The sequence below is a fragment of the Podarcis bocagei genome, assembly GCF_964188305.1.
Source record: "Podarcis bocagei genome assembly, chromosome: 2".
Taxonomy (NCBI): Eukaryota; Metazoa; Chordata; class Lepidosauria; order Squamata; family Lacertidae; genus Podarcis; species Podarcis bocagei.
Window position 1 is genome coordinate 94,104,901 of NC_138126.1, and position 19,080 is coordinate 94,123,980.

The following is a 19,080-nucleotide window of genomic DNA, read 5'->3' on the forward strand; positions in this document are numbered from 1 at the left end:
GTGACCCTTCTAGATAGGGTCACATGTGGTGTACCAGCTGAATTTATCCTAGCCACAGCTGCCACCTGAGCTTCCTCAGTTGGTGACAAGTTCTGGATCATTCCCAAACTGCTGGTGTGGTTCTTCAAGGGGAGTGCAAAAACACCTAGAACCGTATATCCAGAGACAGCAGTTCTCTTACTCATACACCTTGGTCTTGCCTGGATTAAGCTTCAGCTTGTTCAGCCTCACCACATTAACTTCAATGTTTGGCTGGGAATTTTATAGGTGCTGCACTATAGTTTCAAGACTGATGGTGACTGTAATGTTATGTCCTTATGTTTTGATTAGTATTTGTTTGTATCCCACACTGAAACCTTGTGCTGAATATATTAAATAACTACATTTTCTTGACGCTAAAAAATAATCAAGAAGAATTTTAGATAGCTACATAGCTTATGTTTTCTAGGCACTGGGCACTTGACATGACGTTACCCTATTTATTCTTAGATTTGGGGCTCAAAGATGAAGACTTGAGTTTATTACGCTTGTTATGTGGTTGGAATGGAATGAAAGCACTTGTTAAAGGGTACAAAGTGTAACGATTTATCTTATTTATTTGTAATCATGACTCGACATGATGTAACAGTGGGAGAGTGATAATTGCACACCAACCAACTGGAATTCTCACACAAAACTATCAAAAAAGCTTGAATGTTGAATTTTTTCTGGCAGAAAGGAGGTTGTTTATTAATGACATTTAAATCCATGGGCTTCAGTGCACCCAAGGCAGAGCTGGATTTATGCCATTGTGTTTATGTCAAATTAGCACTCTAGGGAATGTAGATAGTAGAGATAGCAACAGCTCATTTGCTTTTAAAATAATATGTGCAAATGCTTGCAAAAGGTAGCAACACGTATGAGAGAGCCCAACAGCTGGTACAAGTGCGCCCTCTGCTGTCTAATCACCAGCATGCAAGTTAAGCAGTCAATCTTGTTACTTGGGCTATAGATATGCCCTAGGAAGTATTAAAACAACACTAAAGTACCGGCAAATGAAAGTGAATGATGAAAGGGATGGGAGAGTCTGTAACCTTCTTGCTCTATGAATTACAGGCATCCCTCCACTTACATATCCCTCCACTTACATAAACTTTAGGATACGTAAGCGGCAAACCCAGAAGTATATTTCTTGGTTTTTGCCATGCACACGTGCGCAGAAGCGGTCTACTGCTTTGCGCATGCACAGAAGCGCTCTACCACTGCGCATGCGTGCACAGAAGTGGGCCCTCCGGCTGTGGAAACCTCGGTATCCGACCGGAGCTCCAGAATGGATCCTGTCTGCAACCAGAGGTACCACTGTATATTTTTCGCAAGTGAATGCCCATCAATGGTATTCATGAGTCAGAAACATAATAAAAGCCTTTAGCACACTTTTAGCATTTTCATTCTACAGGTTACATTTGTAGTACAATAAGAGATACATTTGGGTGGGATAGAACTGAAGTGGCATCCTATTCCAGAATGCCTTGTAATATTTGCTGGGCTCTTTCTCTGAATCCTATCCACTTTTTGCCTTGATGGGACAATAAGCAACAACAAAGCCTTACCATACTCCAACATCACCCCGACTGTCCGTTGTGTAATCATTAAGACCATTCAGCAATGTGTTGTATATCTCCGTGACATTATTTCTGCATACAACTTCAGCTGGTGATCCTTCCCCTTTCACCCCTACTGTCAGGCAAACCCTGTAGGAAGAGGATATATACACCCGCACAAATCACTCACGTATTAAAATCTGTGCATTAATAGCAAACAAAACTGCTAAACATACTTATGAAAGGTATCAATTGTCGATGTTCATGAAATGTACTTTCTCTGGATGTTATCCTAAAATTGTGGGCTTCTGGAAGTGCTCTACAAGCTTCCAACTCACAGGTGAGTTCCTGGCTCTCAGGGAACAAGTTTGATCTTCTGAGTGCAAGAGAGGGAAGGTGGTTGGTGGGTGAGGTCTTCGGGGAAAATGAAAGCAGCATCTTACTCCCAAGGCCGCAATTACTCTATGGGGCCCAAATCTGGACGGGAAATCATTGCCGCACACTTGAAACGGTCCAGTCTAAATTCTTAAGACAGATTCTAGCCGTTCCACCATGCGCACCAAATGCGGCCCTACGGCTGGAGACTGGCCTCCTCTCCATCGAAACTCGAACCTGGTTAAGAACATTCAACTATTGGCTTCGCTTAAATTTAAACCCATCCGGACTACTACCTCTAGTAGCACAAGATGCTCATAGAAGTAGGTGGTCCAAAGTAGTGCATCAAAAACTACTTACATGTGGCCTCCAAGCACAGCATCTCCTGAAAATGGGTCTTCCCAAGGCAAAAACCATTATTGACCAGCGCATGAAGGATATTGAGCAGCAGAATAATCTGGCCTATATTAAGAAATTTAGTGCTTGGTACGCTTATCTGCCCCCCTCCCACTTTGATTCTCGGGCACCTTATTTGTCTACCTTAACCATTCCAAAACTCAGGTGGGCCTTTACACTGGCCAGACTAAATATGTTACCCTCAGCTGTTCTTGAAGGTAGATATCAAAAAATTTCATTCGAGAACCGGCTCTGCCCCTGTGGAGCTGGATACATGGAGACTGTGTCACACGTTCTCTTGTCTTGCTCCCTATATAAAGATCTCAGAGACGAGACCATCATGCCGCTCCTATCTGCCATCCCGGGTTGCTCTTGTGAAGCCAAATTGTTCTCACTCCTAGCCGACCAGAACAGCTCGACAACAGAGAAGGTTGCCAAATTTATCGAGAGAGCAATGAGACTGAGAGCTGCTATCTGAATGACATCAGTGTCGTCACCCGGATTCCTCACCTAGGATCTTATTATTATTATTATGTTTTATTATTATTATTTTATTACCTCTGCCAAGTTTAAGTACTGAGATTATTAATTTATCTGCATCTGGTTATTATTATCTTTCTCCCTGTCCTGACCATCCCTCCGAGGTTATATTTATATGTGTTTGTCCTTTGATGCTATGGCCTGTCGGCTACGCAAATAAAGTCTCTGTTTCTGTTACTCCCAAGGGTGGCAGATTATCTGCTGTAACATGGACCTGGGGTATTATGGAAGGAAGATGTCACTCTTAGGAAGAGGGAAATCTCTTCGAAGTGACTCATTCCTTGGGAGATGAAGAACTATCCAACTGTGCTGTGGTCACTCCTCTGAGAAGCAGGGGCCCTAGTAGCAGGTCTGATTATCAGAGACATAGGTACCTGGGTTTGTGGTGGCCATGTAGATCACATGGCAACTTGCCACACAGAAAGCTTTGAGGGAGCCACATTCCAGCAACCCACAGGGCCAGGCACACCCATAATCAAACACACGTACACAGAGACACATAGGGCCTAAGTGAGCTTTTCACAATAACCTTCTTCAGGCATTTCCAGTAAGGTGTGAGGAGGCAGTGGGGATGAACATGTTAGCTCCACCTGCCTCAGCAACAGTCTCTTCATCCGTCAACTCGGGGAAGGCAACCTTGAGCAGCAGGAAGCCTGAGGGAGGCTGTTTGAAAACCTGTTTGAAAACCTTATGGTCCAAGTTTCTAAAATGCATGGGGAGCCCCACAAGTACAGGAGAGGCTCCCTACTTCACATGGTCATTTCCCAGGAGTCAGAGGGCAGCAAGAACAGTGAAGAGGGTACAGAGGTAGTGCACCCATCCCTACCGTGATGACTTAACCCTTCCTGGTACCACCTAAGGAGGGCTTGTGTATACATATGCTGCAATGGATTGGTTGCGACCAATACAAATTACATGTGCAGCAGCCCAATCCAGACTGGGACAACAGTGGTGGGGAAAGGGGCGAAAGCCCTTCTATCCCCCACACTAGGACCTGATCCAGAGTGTGCCTTAGGGACTGAAATTTGCTGCTTTTCTGTTCCTTTCTGTGCCAGCAAAGAACTCAAGGTCATGTGGGTAAGGCCCCAGGAGCTAGACAAGGTTCCCTATTATCTGATATAGAAGGACAGAGTCTTAAAAAAAAGGCCCACACTTTCTCCTCATTAATGGCACTCACTTTACAGGGCAAATATAAAGGCGTATACAAAACAAACTGTTGAACATACTTTGAAATAGCTTTTAGGCCATCTTTTCTGGATTCAGCAAAGCTCACATACTGAGGGGAAATGGTAGTGACTCCCTTTAAGCCGTCTAAAACCTGGAACAACACAATACAAAAACAGTATATGAGTATTGTACTCAGCTTGCTTGCGAGAAATTATCTAAAAAGCAGTAGAAGTTAAAAGTGGCTACACACACACACACACACACACACACACACTTACTTTGCACACTTGACATGAACACACAACCAGTAATCTTGTGTTTGCTGCCAGGCATCTAGCTCCATCCTAAATTCACCCTCTGTTTGTGTGACAGGTACGGGATACAAAGACTGTCCAATGCAAGCCTCCTGATACTCCTTCACTAACATGCTGTATCTGACAAGGAAGGATAGCCTTTCTATAAGGCAAAGGTGGAGAACTGGCCAGCCCTCCTCAGGCCATTTTGACAGCTGGGCAGGGCCACCCACCTGGCATCATATTCAAATGTATAGCCACAGCTACAAAGGAAGAATAGAGAGTCACTCCCAATTCTTCCTTTGGAATGTGGTGCCACAGCTTCACCAGTACAACATCTAATGTCATATGACATCATAGGTGGGTGTGGCTTCACCAAAATGGCCTATAGGCCAAATGGGAGGGACTGCTGGCCTTCATGGAGGTTCCCCATCACTACTGTAAAGATATAAAGCAAATTTGTCTCTTTCCACTTAACTCCTTCTCATAAGTGTGCATAACACTTGTTCTTTTCCCTGGCACAACTCTGAGGTTTGAATGTCTAACTATATATAAAAAAATCTAAGCATTTTATTGTTAGCTTTCCTGCTTCCCTTGCTATGGAAGAAAACAGTGACACCCCCAGGAAGAGTTGCCCTATGTGGGCTACTGAAGAGTGTTGCTGGAGAGCAATACATTAGAAGAGGAAACTACCGTATTCTATGATTTAAATATCTTAGATAGCAGAGTCAATTACGTCACTAAATTAATAATCCCAGCCCAACGTAGGGCTTTTATGCTGGCCCGGTTGAATGTCTTTCCCTCAGCATTTGTCTGGGGAAGATATCAAAACATCCCTAGAAACAAGAGACTCTGCAGATGCTCTATGAATGTCCCGGACACTGTAGAGCATATTCTCTTTCATTGCCCATTGTACAGTACGCTCCGTCAACGCGTGCTGTCCCCTCTTTTGGGTGGTCTGGAACCCCAGCAAGGTAAATGTGCGGGATTCTGCCTATCCGACGTTGACCAAAGGGTTACGGCGGGGGTAGCCGAGTTTTTGGCTGCAGTCCTCCAAGGAGCAGGTTAACAAGGAAAACCACTGATTTTATATGTATATATATATATATATGATTGTAGCCAACTGCTGCCTTTTTATATATATTTCAAGGCTTTTACATGTTATTTTTCCTTCTTACGGTTTTATTTGCATAATGCCTAATAAAGGTTTGATTTCAACTACCGTATTTTTCACTCTATAAGATGCACCAGACCACAAGACGCACCTAGTTTTTGGAGGAGGAAAACAAGAAAAAAAAAAATATCTGAATCTCAGAAGCCAGAACAGCAAGAGGGATCGCTGCGCAGTGAAAGCAGCAATCCCTCTTGCTGTTCTGGCTTCTGGGATAGATGCGCAGTCCGCATTCACTCCATACGATGCACACACATTTCCCCTTACTTTTTAGGAGGGAAAAAGTGAGTCTTATAGAGCAAAAAATACAGTATTTGCCCGCTCCACAATATGGCAATAGTTACCCATTGCCCATTACTTGGTTGCCTTTTTTTGCCCTATTATGAATATGGTGTCTATCTCTCATCCCTTCAAAGAATCTTTCCACAAGAAACTAAGATTAACACAGAAACCTTGACAGAGATTTGGTTATAAACCACCAAACATGGTCTGCAATACTGTATTGTTGTATGTTCCTTCATGATATTCCTTTAAGCACTTACAAAAAAATATTAAAAATATTAAATCCCCACTCTCTAACTCACCTCCTGAAGCTTGCCTTTTAAAAGAAACCTAGGAAGGGCACCTAAGGCTGATGAAAGGCCACACCGAGTCATTTCCTCATGGCTCTGAAGGCCTGAAATGTATTGATTCACCAGTTCATCTAGATAAATACAAGTCATAGTATCATTAATTAGAAATTGGCATGGGGTGGGGAATGGGGAGATTGCGCCAAAGTCCTAGAATATTTGCATAAATTATTTCCAGAGAGAGAGAGAGAAAAGGTGATTTCAAATTGCTGCAGTCATTGTCTAGTCATTCAAATGATTTACTATGGAAATTTTTTACTGTTAGGAAAGCAGGACAGTGTACTCAACATGACTGTGCAGGCCTAATTTTCTTCAAAGTTCCATCCTTTCACAACTGAATTGAAGGATGTGTTCTAAGGCAACAACGAGCATAAATCTACTGAAAGTTCCAGCCTTGCATCTCTTGAGGAAGATGCTTCACTGGATTCCAGGAAGTGGTGGAACCTGGTAACAAGGTGACATTTCTGAAGGAATTTCTCTGAAGCAGCACAGCTGTTGGAGGTAGTGCTTGATTTTTAAAGTGAGAGATGCCCACATTCGTTCCTGCCTGGAATTGCAACTAACACTGTTATCTGGAAACTGTGTAGCTATGAAGGGGCTGGTTGTGATTAATCAATGCCGAAGGAAAGGAATTCTGCAAATGCATATTTTTTTAAAATAATTTTTATTAACTGGCCAATCACATCAAATTAAATCACATCATATAAATTCCAAATTACAAAGCCAAATTTTTAAATTTTGTTGGGGGAACCCATACTTCAAGATCCAAAGGGGGATTCAGATCATCTTCTTATTACTGTGTTAATGTCCAATCAGTCCCAATCAGTCCAAACAAAGTTCATAATTATATCCAGTCTTATCTTGGTGTTTCCACATCATATCTTATTCATATAATTTCTCTTTTTCCTTTACGATCTCTTCTGTTGGTCTCCTTAAGCCGATAGCAAGTATAATAATCCTGTGTGGATTTCCCGTTCCTCCACTAAATCCAGATGGTTTCCATATATCTCCTTCATAGATAACATCGCTCTTTCCATTGTAAATTTTGGCATTTGTCGCTCTTAAGTCCCACCGAGGAGTTGATCCACGATATGTAAACAACTCTATTTCTCTCTTTCTCCTCCCAGACCCAAGAGCTCCAACAATACCTTCCAAAATGGCGACGGCATTTTTAACTGCGTCATTCCAAAACTCTTAGCTTTCCAGCTTCATCTTGAAACATTGCTTTGGATCGAAAGTTTATCTCCACACAGCCTTAAATCCACAGCTTAAGTCCTTAGTTTCTGACTCATTAGGGGAGGGGATTCTTGTTAAATCACATAAAAAAGGAAGGCAGGTTTTCTCTCCCCTCCCCCATTTGTCATACCGTATCTTGATGTATCTTCTCATATTTTATTCTTGTCTTGTTATCAGAGATCTCTTCTGTCAGCAGTCTTTACTCCCCTTTTTCCTTGAAGCATGTGCAATTAATCTCGTCCAAATTGTTTCTTTTAAAGATCATTGCAACTAGCGGCGCGAATCAGGGACGGCGTCCAGGAGAGCCGGAAATCCCATAGGAGGGCCACTAGGTGGCGCATTGGAAGATGGCTGACAATAACATCTCTCCGACCCACACGAGGTAATTTGGAGGCTATGATGGGGGTAATTAGCCTCCCTAACCCCCCCCAGGATTGTGGGGGGGACGGCCCTTGCCTGCTGTGCCCTATACCACCCCCGAATTTGTGGGGGTGGGGGCACTAGGTGCATTTCCTTTTTTTATTATTGCTTTACACTGTCTGGGGTTGTCAAGCCCTGGTACTGATTGTAGAACCAAGCCCAATGACCCTGGCTCAAATTAAGACCACGTTAAGATGGATTTTCTTAGCACATACAGAGGCTTATTACTTCTGCTTAAATCAATTCATCAGTATGATCTACAGTGGTACCTCAGGTTAAGTACTTAATTCAGGTCCGTTCTTAACCTGAAACTGTTCTTAACCTGAAGCACCACTTTAGCTAATGGGGCCTCCTGCTGCCGCCGCGCCGCCGGAGCACGATTTCTGTTCTCATCCTGAAGCAAAGTTCTTAACCCGAGGCACTATTTCTGCGTTAGCGGAGTCTGTAACCTGAAGTGTATGTAATCTGAAGCATATGTAACCCTAGGTACCACTGTATAAACTTTAAGATGCTCAGAGAAGTATAGAATGGGAAAATACACAAACACACACCTCAAAGAGGCTCTGTCTGCGAACATCTGAGAAACAGCACAGGTATTTTAGATATTTGTGCAAATATAAAACTATTTGTGCAAATATAAAACACTGAGGCCTGAAGCAACACAGGCACCCTACTCTTGTCTATGTGTCTTGTGAGAACACCCAAGATAATGAAATTTCATCAGCACTCATTTTAATTTCAAAGACACTTTGTTAGCAGCACAAGGAACCAAATTAAAAGGTTGCAGAAAACTCTGCATAGGCTGTTTCTTGATAAGTACCCAACAGTGCCTATGGGACTATAAGATGGCACTAGTAAGAAAATGTAAATGCGGTAACACAATGAAATACATGATCTCTAAACTGTTAATTTAACAGAAATAATGGCTACAAGCTAAAGCAAGTGTTGAAGAAAAATACAACAAATTACAGAGGGAAGAAACTGCTGGAAACGGGGAGAATGAAATTATGTATCAAAATAGCACTACATATAAAAAAGAAATATGATGGCTACTCTGGGCATCTTCATTTCCATTGTGAAGCTTGTACCTTGAAGATGTAAGCTAGCTCTTCAAGCTATGACCAAAACCCAGAGCATCAAGCTCTGCAGGTAAATTATCATGCCCAAATGCGTACAAAAACTGACCATGTTTTGCTATGTTACTTATTAGGGTGGAGGCCCTGTAAATTCTTCCAAATTAGAGGATAGTAGTTGGGGTGTTGCTACCCACCAGCAATCTTACTCCTTACTCCTTACACCAGCAATTAATCCTATTTCCCTCCAATTGCATTCCTCTCCCTTTCAGGCTCTCTGCAGGGTAGATTGAGAGAGAGGGAGAGAGAGAGAGAGAGAGAGAGAGAGAGAGAGAGAGAGAGAGAGAGGAAGCAGCACTCTCTACATAAAGTGGTAGAAGGCTGTGCCTGAGTGCCATTTGCTGGATCATGCCTGCCGGCACCAGCTGTTTTATGCATTATGCCTTTTTCTACTTTATGCATAAAAGGCTGTATTCAATGGAATGCTAATTAATGAATTCTGCCAGCACAAGGATTTCTGCTTGCGCAATAAGGCCTTCTCCCTTCTCCTCAGCTCACCCCTGCCCCAAATCTGTCCCAAGGTGTTTCCTCAAGCTTCCAGAGCAGATATGAGGCGGTTTCTGGATGTGTGCAGGGGGGAGAAGGGAGGAGTCCCATTGCATTAGCAGTATTATAGCACTTATGGAACACCCCAAATACCACCATAAAAGCTCCGATCTGCAAATTTTCTTCCCATGTTACAAAACTTTATTAACTCTAACTCCATTGTAGAGAAGTAAAATGGTAGTGAAGAGCTGGTTCAGAAGTGCACACTTTCACTGCTTTAATTCAAGTGGCACTTTACTAGGCATACTACAAACAACATTGTCTCACACGTGTGCAAATCAGAATTCTTTCATTTCTCCAAAAGGGACAAGTAATGCTGCTGTCACCTCCAATTAAGTGCGTCTTAGAAGCCCGCATAACTGGGCTGGTCCCGGGAAGTTGCTAACCACTGAGATGTTTATTTAAGGACTAGTTCTGCTCCTGTAGGAAGTTTTCTAGCTAACAAGATCATCATAGGCTATCCCTTAATAAAGGCAAGAGACAAACATTATGAATCAGTACCTTGATGAGCTGGATTTGCTCCCTCCTCTTCAATGCAGTAGTATTCATTACACAGAGCAGCTAATGCAGCGACTGCCGATTCCTAAGACAAAGGCAAAACTCTGTAACCATCAAAAGATCTTTCCTTTCAACTATTGTAGGAAAACCCAATGAATAATCCCTCTCCCTATGAATAATTTTACTGTAGTTTGCTATGGGCCCATTCATAAAACAGCTGAAGATAAGCTTTGCATTCCAAGCAAGGAGATTTTCAGTTCGTGACTTGTTACTGTTTAGGAGATAAAATAACACTCCAAAGTATCTTGGATCACGTTCTCCATTCAGGTCTGTCTGAAGGCACAGTAACTAATAGCTCATGACTTATAAAACTGTTTTAAAGCTCATCAGTATAATTTTATGGAGGCTAAATTAACAACCCTGAACCTAATTTTAGTAGACTTAAATTAAAGAGTTGAACTTGCAACAGAATTTACTTGATGCTTACTCAACAATTTGTTCTAATTTAACTCAATTTAGCACAAGAATAGATGCATGATGTGTATATTGCCTTCCATACCTTTAAAAGCAAACACTAGACAAACCAGCAGAGGTTATTTAGGCTTTAAGCTTCATTGTATACTCGCACAATGATCCCTCTCCAGAATAGCCTATGGGGAGAGATGGCATTCTGGGCAGGGCTCATTAGGTTTGGGTGTGGCTGTATTACAGCCAGCTTCCTAAATGACTGTAGCTTTTGCCATGAGCTACGGAGCCTCTCCTCACTCCCACAGATAGGTGGGAAAGACTGGACCATCATTTTATTTATTTAAACGAGAAAAAACTATACAGTATCACGCAAAAGATTTTATCTTTCTGCACACGTCACTTATGATCAGGCAGTAAATTTACAACAACCACCACCCAGATGAATTCGACTAAAGAGTATCTCAATTTAAGAATGTGCTTGGTTTAATCTTTTCCTATGGTTTGTTATGGAGAGTCTATAACAAGCCTATTCAGTTCCATATAGAGTTCAAAGAGCAGTGCAACTTGAGTTGAGTTGCTGTCCTAAATTTCATTTAAGTGGTATCTATTTCCTCATTATAAATATAAAATTGATTACTTCAGGATGAAACTGAGGTTCTGTCCTTTCACAGACACAATTAATTTATACCACATGGAAATACAGGCCCAAAGTGCTCTTGTGTTCCGTTATATACAGAACCTGGGTAATTTAAGAATACCTTGAGAGCAACTTTCATAATACGAAAATATTAATGTTTTCTTTTTTATCAAAACAAGCAACAACAATACAGACACAGCAAACTGTACCTTTATTTGTTGCTTTGCATTGCTTGAAACAAGGTGGAGACTTTTGAAACTGTCATTTATCAGCAACTGCCATTCAGCTAGAGGGAAAGAAAGCATGTTTGATAATACGCTAGTTACCTAAAATTAAACATACCGGTATTCATCACCTTTAAAAAAACAACAACAACTTTTAATATATTCAAAGGTTCCAGAGTGTGTTCATAAAAACTCCAGCTGATCTCTGCAAATTTAAGTGTGCACCTTTATGGATTTTTGTTCCCAAATTAAATGTTTTCAACTTTGTTTTAAATTTGCTTTTGAGATTAGTGCATCATCTATCACAGGGGTCCACAAAGGCCTTTTCCTGGCACCCAGGGTTCCCTTTCCCACTAAAACGAAGTTTGAGAGAAGAATTCTGTTATAGATGGAACATTCTGTTGAGTGGGGTAGAATTGCTGTCCCAGGTCTCCTGCAGATGACATTACCCTATACAATTTCCTCCATGTGCTGCATCATTTCACAGAATCACAGAACTGTAGAGTTGGAAGGGACCATGAGGTTCATCTAGTCCAACCCTGTGCAATTCAGGAATACTTTGCCCAAAGTGGGGCTCAATTTGGCCAATTCTTTTCTGAATTAAACTGAATATGACAAACACAGTCATAGCATCATGATGCCAATGACAGCAGGAGGCAACAAGCAAAAATACTGGGTCATGAAAGGCATGTTAGGACATTCACAGCCCTAAAGAACATCTTGTGACGATAAGAGAATAAGCATATCTCTGTGAGCCATATTTTTGGCAAGTGAAATCAAAAGGACTGTGCATTTGAATGCAATTATAATCTTCAATAGACAAAAAGACAGAATAAATTTAAGACATCAAAAACATCACCTACCTATTATGGGATCTCCTCTAAAAGGCATTTTTGAAAGTGATAACTTTTCAATTAAAGCGCAGACTGGAAGAAAACGAAGAGAATACAATTTCTGAAAACAGCAGAGAACAATCCTGTGTCAAATATGGTCCTCTGAGTTCAGTGGCTCTTGTACACATATATTATACAGACACAGGGTCAGAGCTCAAGCAAATGTAATAACAGGCATACTGGTATTGCTACACAGTAGATGTGTTGCACTGTGAATATGCATACTGATCAGCACAAAAAGTATTTTAACAGGTATTCTAGCACAAGATATATTCTAGCACTACACTTTAGTGTAGCTAAAGTTACTCCCAACCTTACCAACTGAAGCATACAGAAATGGCGCAGGCAAGTCCCAAATTAAGGCTCCCTAGGTTTCTGCATGTAGTGCATCCAAGTACTCCTTGACTTAAAGTTAGTGTGGAACATTCTGCTTGTATAGAGCTTTTTCAAATGGAGCCCCTATGTGCAGGCTACATGAGAACCCCTCTGAAAAATCAATTCTTTTTGGTGGGATACATCTGCGTTCCTTGATACCAACAAGCAAGAAAACAAGTTTTATGGTGGCTGTTAAAATGCCACCAAGGAGCACTACCAATATGGAACCTGTTTGTGTTTTATCTGCACTGCATTTAAAAAAAATAATGGGGGAGGTATTTTTGGGGTAGAGTGAGCGGACAAGGTATGGTTTAAGGGAGAAGTTTGACCTTGGGTACAAACTGAAGGAAGGATTGGCAGTGTGCCTTGTGAACCAGGGTAGCAGCTGAAAAAATGAGGGAGGTTCAATATGCAAGATTCATTTCCAAAGTACATTTACTTATAGTCAAAAAACCTGAGAAATGCATAATACCACAGAATGCTATATAATAAACATTTGGATTAAAAGTATGTGTGTGTGTCATGTGACATACCAGCTGGCCTCATTAGTTCTCCACCTAAACCCCTGAAAAAGGAAAAAGGAAAATGTATTGGCTGAAAATCTCAAATCACTATCTTTATGAAGAATACAAAGGAACGGAAAGGTAAAATTCTCTTTTCTGTCTTGTTAAGATTCAAAATCAAAAATAAATTAACTCTTCCATCACTTTATCTTGCTTTATGTGAAACCTTTTACATGATGTGGCAGTGCAGAGGAAGAGGCAAAAGAGAGCAAGCTATCCTAGAAAACTCATCTGTTTCAAGACTTTGAAGTTAATCTCATAAATCCCACACGTGCTTTGTTTTGTGAAGTAATTCTTAGGTTTATCTAATACCCAAAATAAATTTATTTCATTGTATGGCCTTGTGCTCTTAACATTTTCATTGAGAGAGTATAGTGCTTCTTAATCCACTGCCTCTACACGATGCATTACACATGATCTATACAGTTCATCACTTGGTAATGTGACTTCACTGCTGTTGCTGATATACTTCACTTACACAACAAACAGAAATCAAATGACTCTCTTCTGAGAAAGTGTTTCATATCACTCCTATTTCTGTAAAAGAAATCTTCATTCCAGAAACAGATAAAGAAAACCATGAAAAAAAAATGTTTTTTATGTTCTTCAACAGATGGCTGACGACACTTTCTCAAAATCCAAGAAACCGCGTCTCAGCTGAGCACCTTCAGGGCACTTCAGCTTGGTTGCTCTTCAGAAAACAAGTTCAGCTTGTTTGGCAGAGTGCTTGCCTATTAAAAGCTAAGTGGCTTGCTATTACAAAATGATCCAAAGCAGAATATTTTATATACCATTTAAAAGGTATTTTGATATCCTGAAACTATGTTAATATGCTCACAAGTGAATAACTCAATTATGCAAAGTACTACGTTGAAGAGAAACATGATGCTTGTTTGAAGTCTAATTGATAAGAAAGGCACTATTAAGAATCTAATGAAACCGATAAATGCAAGCTTGCATTTTGTGAGAAAAAGTCAAATTATACCCTAGCCTCACCCTGACATTAAAAGAATTTACAGAAAGTATAACAGCCAGTGTGATACCTCTATAAATATGAACATATTATGAACTAAGGCAGATTAACCAATGTGCCAAATGAAGAAAGCTGTCTCAAAGAATGGTTCGTATTTAATATAGTCATTTTGCTCCCAGAAATTCTGGTTCAGTCTTACATTTCAAAAACATGGAAGTGAACATGTACTACACAGAAAGACAATTCAAAAGGTACAACTAAACACACATCTGGTATATACTTTCCTCTCCCTTTCCAAACTCGGAATTGTTCTTAATAAAACAGCTGTGACATATATAATGGACCTGTATATAAGGGGGATAAATTCTAGAAGCTTGAAAGTGTATCAGTTGTTTCCTGTCTCTACATCCTTTCCCAACAGACTCCAATTTTGAAGCATTAAGCCTGCCTCTAGGCTCTGTTTTTTCAGTTCGCTTCACCAATGTTTCAAATTTTAAATGTTACAAAGTGAAGCATCAAGAGAAGAAGGCTTTAAATTATCACAGGAAACTCTTGGCTACTTCATGGACCAATGCCATGGTGTTTACTGTACAAGACAGAGTAAGGAAGGTGTTGGTTATAATTTTCTACCTTGCCTAGGGTGGCAAAATACCTTGAGCTGGTCATGGTCTCAACATGGCACCCCTTGTCTGCCTGTTGCGCATCTCTTGAGATGCCAGACAGCCTATGCAGGTTGCTATAAGACAGGGTCACACTTTCCACTGGGCTGTAATTATGTATGGGCATCATAAAAGAATTTCTAAGACAGGCTGCTCCAGTCATGCCCTCTATTCCAAGCAGCAAGTTCTGCTGTGGCCACATGCCAGCCAAGCTATGCTTACGCTTAGGAAACACAGCACACCCATGCACAGAGTCAGTATGAAAGCAGGCACCCAAGCTTTTTTGTGGACTGCGTATTCTATGAGGCTTTTTCTTTATTCTTACAATTGAAACAATCTACTTGGCATTAATTCTCTTACCGATACAACTGACGACGGCAAAGCTGTAAGAGAAAACTGGTATTAGATACGGAATAAAGAAGTTCTATTTAGTTCAGTGAATCTCAAATTGCAAGTTATAACCCACAGCTAGTTCCTGAGTGGACCACACAACAATGGGACTCTGGATCCCAAAAGGTTATGCAAATTTACCAACAGGTCCCACTTCAAAATGGCTGAGAAACACCAATTTAGTCAAAACTCCACTCCATAGAAATATGTTAACTGTACACAGTATTTTTTATAAGAGTACAAGGATTAAGTTTTTGTGACATAATTCGGTATTGTTTCACCCATATTTGATCATACGTATAGATTTGATCACTGATGGCTATCAAAATAGCATCTATTTTCCTAATAATAATATTAGTTATACTGGTACTGCCCAGGAAGCTCCAGTAATAGATCCCATGTACATACAATATTCTAAGTGTAGGGTAATTCTCTGCATGTTTATGTTGAAGAAGAAAATTCACTTCATTTCAAATCTCATATAGACTTTTGTATAGTACTTTATGGAAAAAGTTAAAATATATATCCAAGTCTGCATTACTGGTGAGCCGCTTCTTCTGTGAGCCAAGGAAATCCATTGGTGCAGGCAGCAGATTGAGAGGAGCAACAGAACGTGCCACCTGCCAGTTTTTGCAGGGCTGGCTGCAGATAGTCTACCTCCCTACTACCGTGCAGCTGTGCAGCTGCCATTGATCTGTCCTATCAGCCACAGCTGTCGGGCTATGGTCCACTTTGGGAAACTCCCTCAAACATTCTGTGAGCTGCATGAAGGTGGGCATGACATCTAACAATGCACACATACCAAATAATTCTTACATTATCGATTTTAACAAAAGAAACTTTCCCATTTAATGAGTGCAAAAACATTTTCTTTTTCATAAGACAGAATTTGTACCAACCTCCACATGAATCTGTTTAAGTCCTTCCAAGGCTTTTTCATCCAAATATGACGTAATGGATCTGCAAAGTTAAAAGCCACCAAAGAAAGCATAAGAGGAATACTATTATGAGCTTCTTTCTGTCACATGTGAGGGAGTCAAGGGAGTGGCAAGACATTAATTGGAAAGTTTAGATGCTTATTCTTCTCTCTGAAAACCAAGGTGTCAGTCAAACCTCTAAAGCCACCAGCGTCCCTGACAAATGTCACACAACCATCCAAACCAACATTAGGCATTTCTTCCCATATTACCTGTGAGATCATCATGTATTGACTAGTAAGTTTATCTTAAGGTTACCAGATTTTTTTCAATTAATCTGGGGACACTTTTCAACTTCAATGGATTTTGTATGGGGACTGATTTGTAAATCCGGGGACTGTCCCTGGGAAATGGGGACATCTGGTAACCTTAGTTTATCTAGTATTACCTGTTTCATAACCAAAGCTCTTGAATATATTTATAGCCATTAAAATATTAACAATTCTAGCTTTTAACTCCCTTCCTAGATGAAATTATGTTTTCTTAGATCTTTTAGCTAATTCACTGAAAGAAGTTCCAACTAATTCACATTATCTTTCCGAGGCACATTAATGCACCCTGCTAAATGCCACCCACAAAGAAGAAAACCACTGATGTAGATAAGAAGAGTATGATGCTATTTTTTCTTATTTAATTTTCTACTACCCTCGTTTTCTTTCTGATCATAGTAGTCCCTAGTATGCAGAACTTAAATGCCAATATGAACTCTACCATAATGCACTGGGGGAAATGGTAGTCAACAACAATTCATCTTTGTATCCATGCCTTATTTATTTATTGACCCAATTTATAGACCGTGTTTCACTACAGTCTCAAAAAAATGTACAGTGGTGCCCCACAAGACGAATGCCTCGCAAGACGAAAAACTCGCTAGACGAAAGGGTTTTCCGTTTTTGCGTTGCTTCGCTAGACGAATTTCCCTATGGGCTTGCTTCGCAAGACGAAAAAGTCTTGCGCTTTTTTTTTTAAAGCCGCTTGAAGAGGCGCAGTTGCGACGGACCGGGCTTCGCAAGACGAAAAAAATCGCAAGACGAAAAGACTCGCGGAACGAATTCTTTTCGTCTTGCGAGGCACCATTGTATAAAAACAATGCCATAATGATTTTGTCTTTTTACCTCTTATTTTCTTCTGCTAGTTTACTCAAGGCGTGAGTGATCTCAGCACAGGCCAGAATTGCTCCGTGGCGAGTATGAAGATCTGTGCCAATTGCCAATGGCAGCAGTTTTGGTAAAACTGCAAGAGATTAAACATGAATAACTTACAAATTTAAAAGGGCAAGCAGACAAGAAATTGTCCCCTTCCAGTCTGAAGACTAGATGCTGGATCCCTAATAAAATGACAAAAGTGGAGTAATAGCTGTCGCTTACTATTCACATTTGATAATGCTATCTTGAATTCATTTTACATACATTGAGAAGTTTGCAAAAGTAGGTAAATGACTAGCATCTGCAGTTCCCTGGTTTAATTTCCCAAAGAAGTTAACACATTTCTTCATATGCTAAATACAAAATCTTTTCACAAGCTAACCACATGTATTCTACTTTAATGCCACAAAAGCCTACAGTATGTTAACATTACTCTTAAGACAATGAGTTCTGTATATACATTTAACCCATTATAGGATAAATTTATCTCTCTGTTAGAGACACTTAATTACCTTGGTTGTTAGAAATATTCAGTTTGCTTCTCTATTAGGCACATAGGATTAAGGGCTTTTGCAGTAATATTCTAGGTGCTTTAGATCATAAGCTTGTTTTCACTCACCTTCATTTGCCATATATTCTGGAGCCTGTGGTGTGATATTATGCAGAGCTTTGGTTGAAAGATCCCGAATAACACTGAAAGATTGAGAGATAGGGAGAGAATGGGGTGAGGGATGGGAATCATGCAGCAGATGTGCTTATAAGGCTGGCATATGAACTCAAAACACCTAGTTCACGAGTAATGACATTTCCAGTGTCAAGCTAAAGGGAGGAACTTAAAACTGAAGCTGCTTTCAGGAACATAATCAATAAAAGTTCCTAGGAGGCAGCAAAGTTTCTGCCTCGAGATAATGGGCAGTGCTAACCTCACTGGGCGCCCAGGAGGCCAGAATGGAAGATAGATGGCTTCCTACAACATGAATGAGCCTTGGGCCCGCATGCTCCCGATCCCTCTCCTATTTCACTTGCCAAAGGAATAGGCAGAACCTTCTGCTCCTGATTTTAAAGGAAGCACAGTTCCCTGTGATATCTGAATTTAGGGAACTGTGATTTGCTTAAATTGGTGGTTTTCAACCATTGTGCCTTGAATGATGATCAGGGGTGCCACAGGCAACACTGGCCTCTGTCCTTCTTTCCTTCCCTCCCTCCTTTAATGCCTTCTTGCTTCTCTACCTCCCAAAGGCTTGCACAGCTGTTTGTTGCAGCAGCCCTGCTGCTGCCCCTGCTGCCTCTCAAGATAAGGTGCTGGCCTCTTGTCCACCTCTAGCCAGTCTCCGTCTGGGGTCATTCTCTGCCCAGGCCTCTGTGGGGTGGCATGAGAAGGCACCTCTCTTTGGGGAGGGGGGCAGCTCAGACACCAGGGGTGGCAGCAGTGGCTGCCCAGAGGACTCCCAAGGAAAGGGGAGGAGCTGAGAGAACTCCACAAGGGAGGGTGTTTGAAAAAGGATAAGAGGCTGCCAGCTCTGCAGGCAAGGGGTGACATAACTGGGATCCTGAGCCCCACAGGGGTGCCGCAGAAAGAAGGTAGTTAGGTCAAGCGAGCCATGGACTCCAAAAGGTTGAAAACCTCTGGCTTAAATGATAGAGAACAATTTAGGTTCACAAACTGTGGCTCCTCACGTGAGCAGGAGAGGAGGAGAGGAAAGGAAGATGTATGAGCTCAAGGCTCACAATTGCTTGTTGACAGGGCAGGTAAAAATGGTTCCTTGCTGCATCTGAACCACAGGCTTATCTC

At 41.1% G+C, this 19,080-nt stretch overlaps 1 protein-coding gene across 4 annotated transcripts in view; it reads right to left on the minus strand.

Annotated features, from left to right (window-relative positions):
• Positions 1–19,080, minus strand: part of TBCD (tubulin folding cofactor D) — a 126,608-nt gene that overhangs the window by 22,006 nt on the left and 85,522 nt on the right. For all 4 annotated transcript variants that reach the window (XM_081183814.1, XM_081183817.1, XM_081183816.1 and 1 more), the window contains exons 20-30: positions 17,908–17,981; positions 17,259–17,376; positions 16,066–16,126; positions 15,137–15,159; positions 13,115–13,146; positions 12,177–12,239; positions 11,299–11,375; positions 9,988–10,069; positions 6,107–6,225; positions 4,118–4,209; positions 1,590–1,730 (exon numbers count right to left, since the gene is read on the minus strand). In XM_081183814.1, the coding sequence (XP_081039940.1) occupies positions 1,590–1,730; positions 4,118–4,209; positions 6,107–6,225; positions 9,988–10,069; positions 11,299–11,375; positions 12,177–12,239; positions 13,115–13,146; positions 15,137–15,159; positions 16,066–16,126; positions 17,259–17,376; positions 17,908–17,981 (882 nt within the window). The remainder of the gene's footprint in view (positions 1–1,589; positions 1,731–4,117; positions 4,210–6,106; positions 6,226–9,987; positions 10,070–11,298; positions 11,376–12,176; positions 12,240–13,114; positions 13,147–15,136; positions 15,160–16,065; positions 16,127–17,258; positions 17,377–17,907; positions 17,982–19,080) is intronic.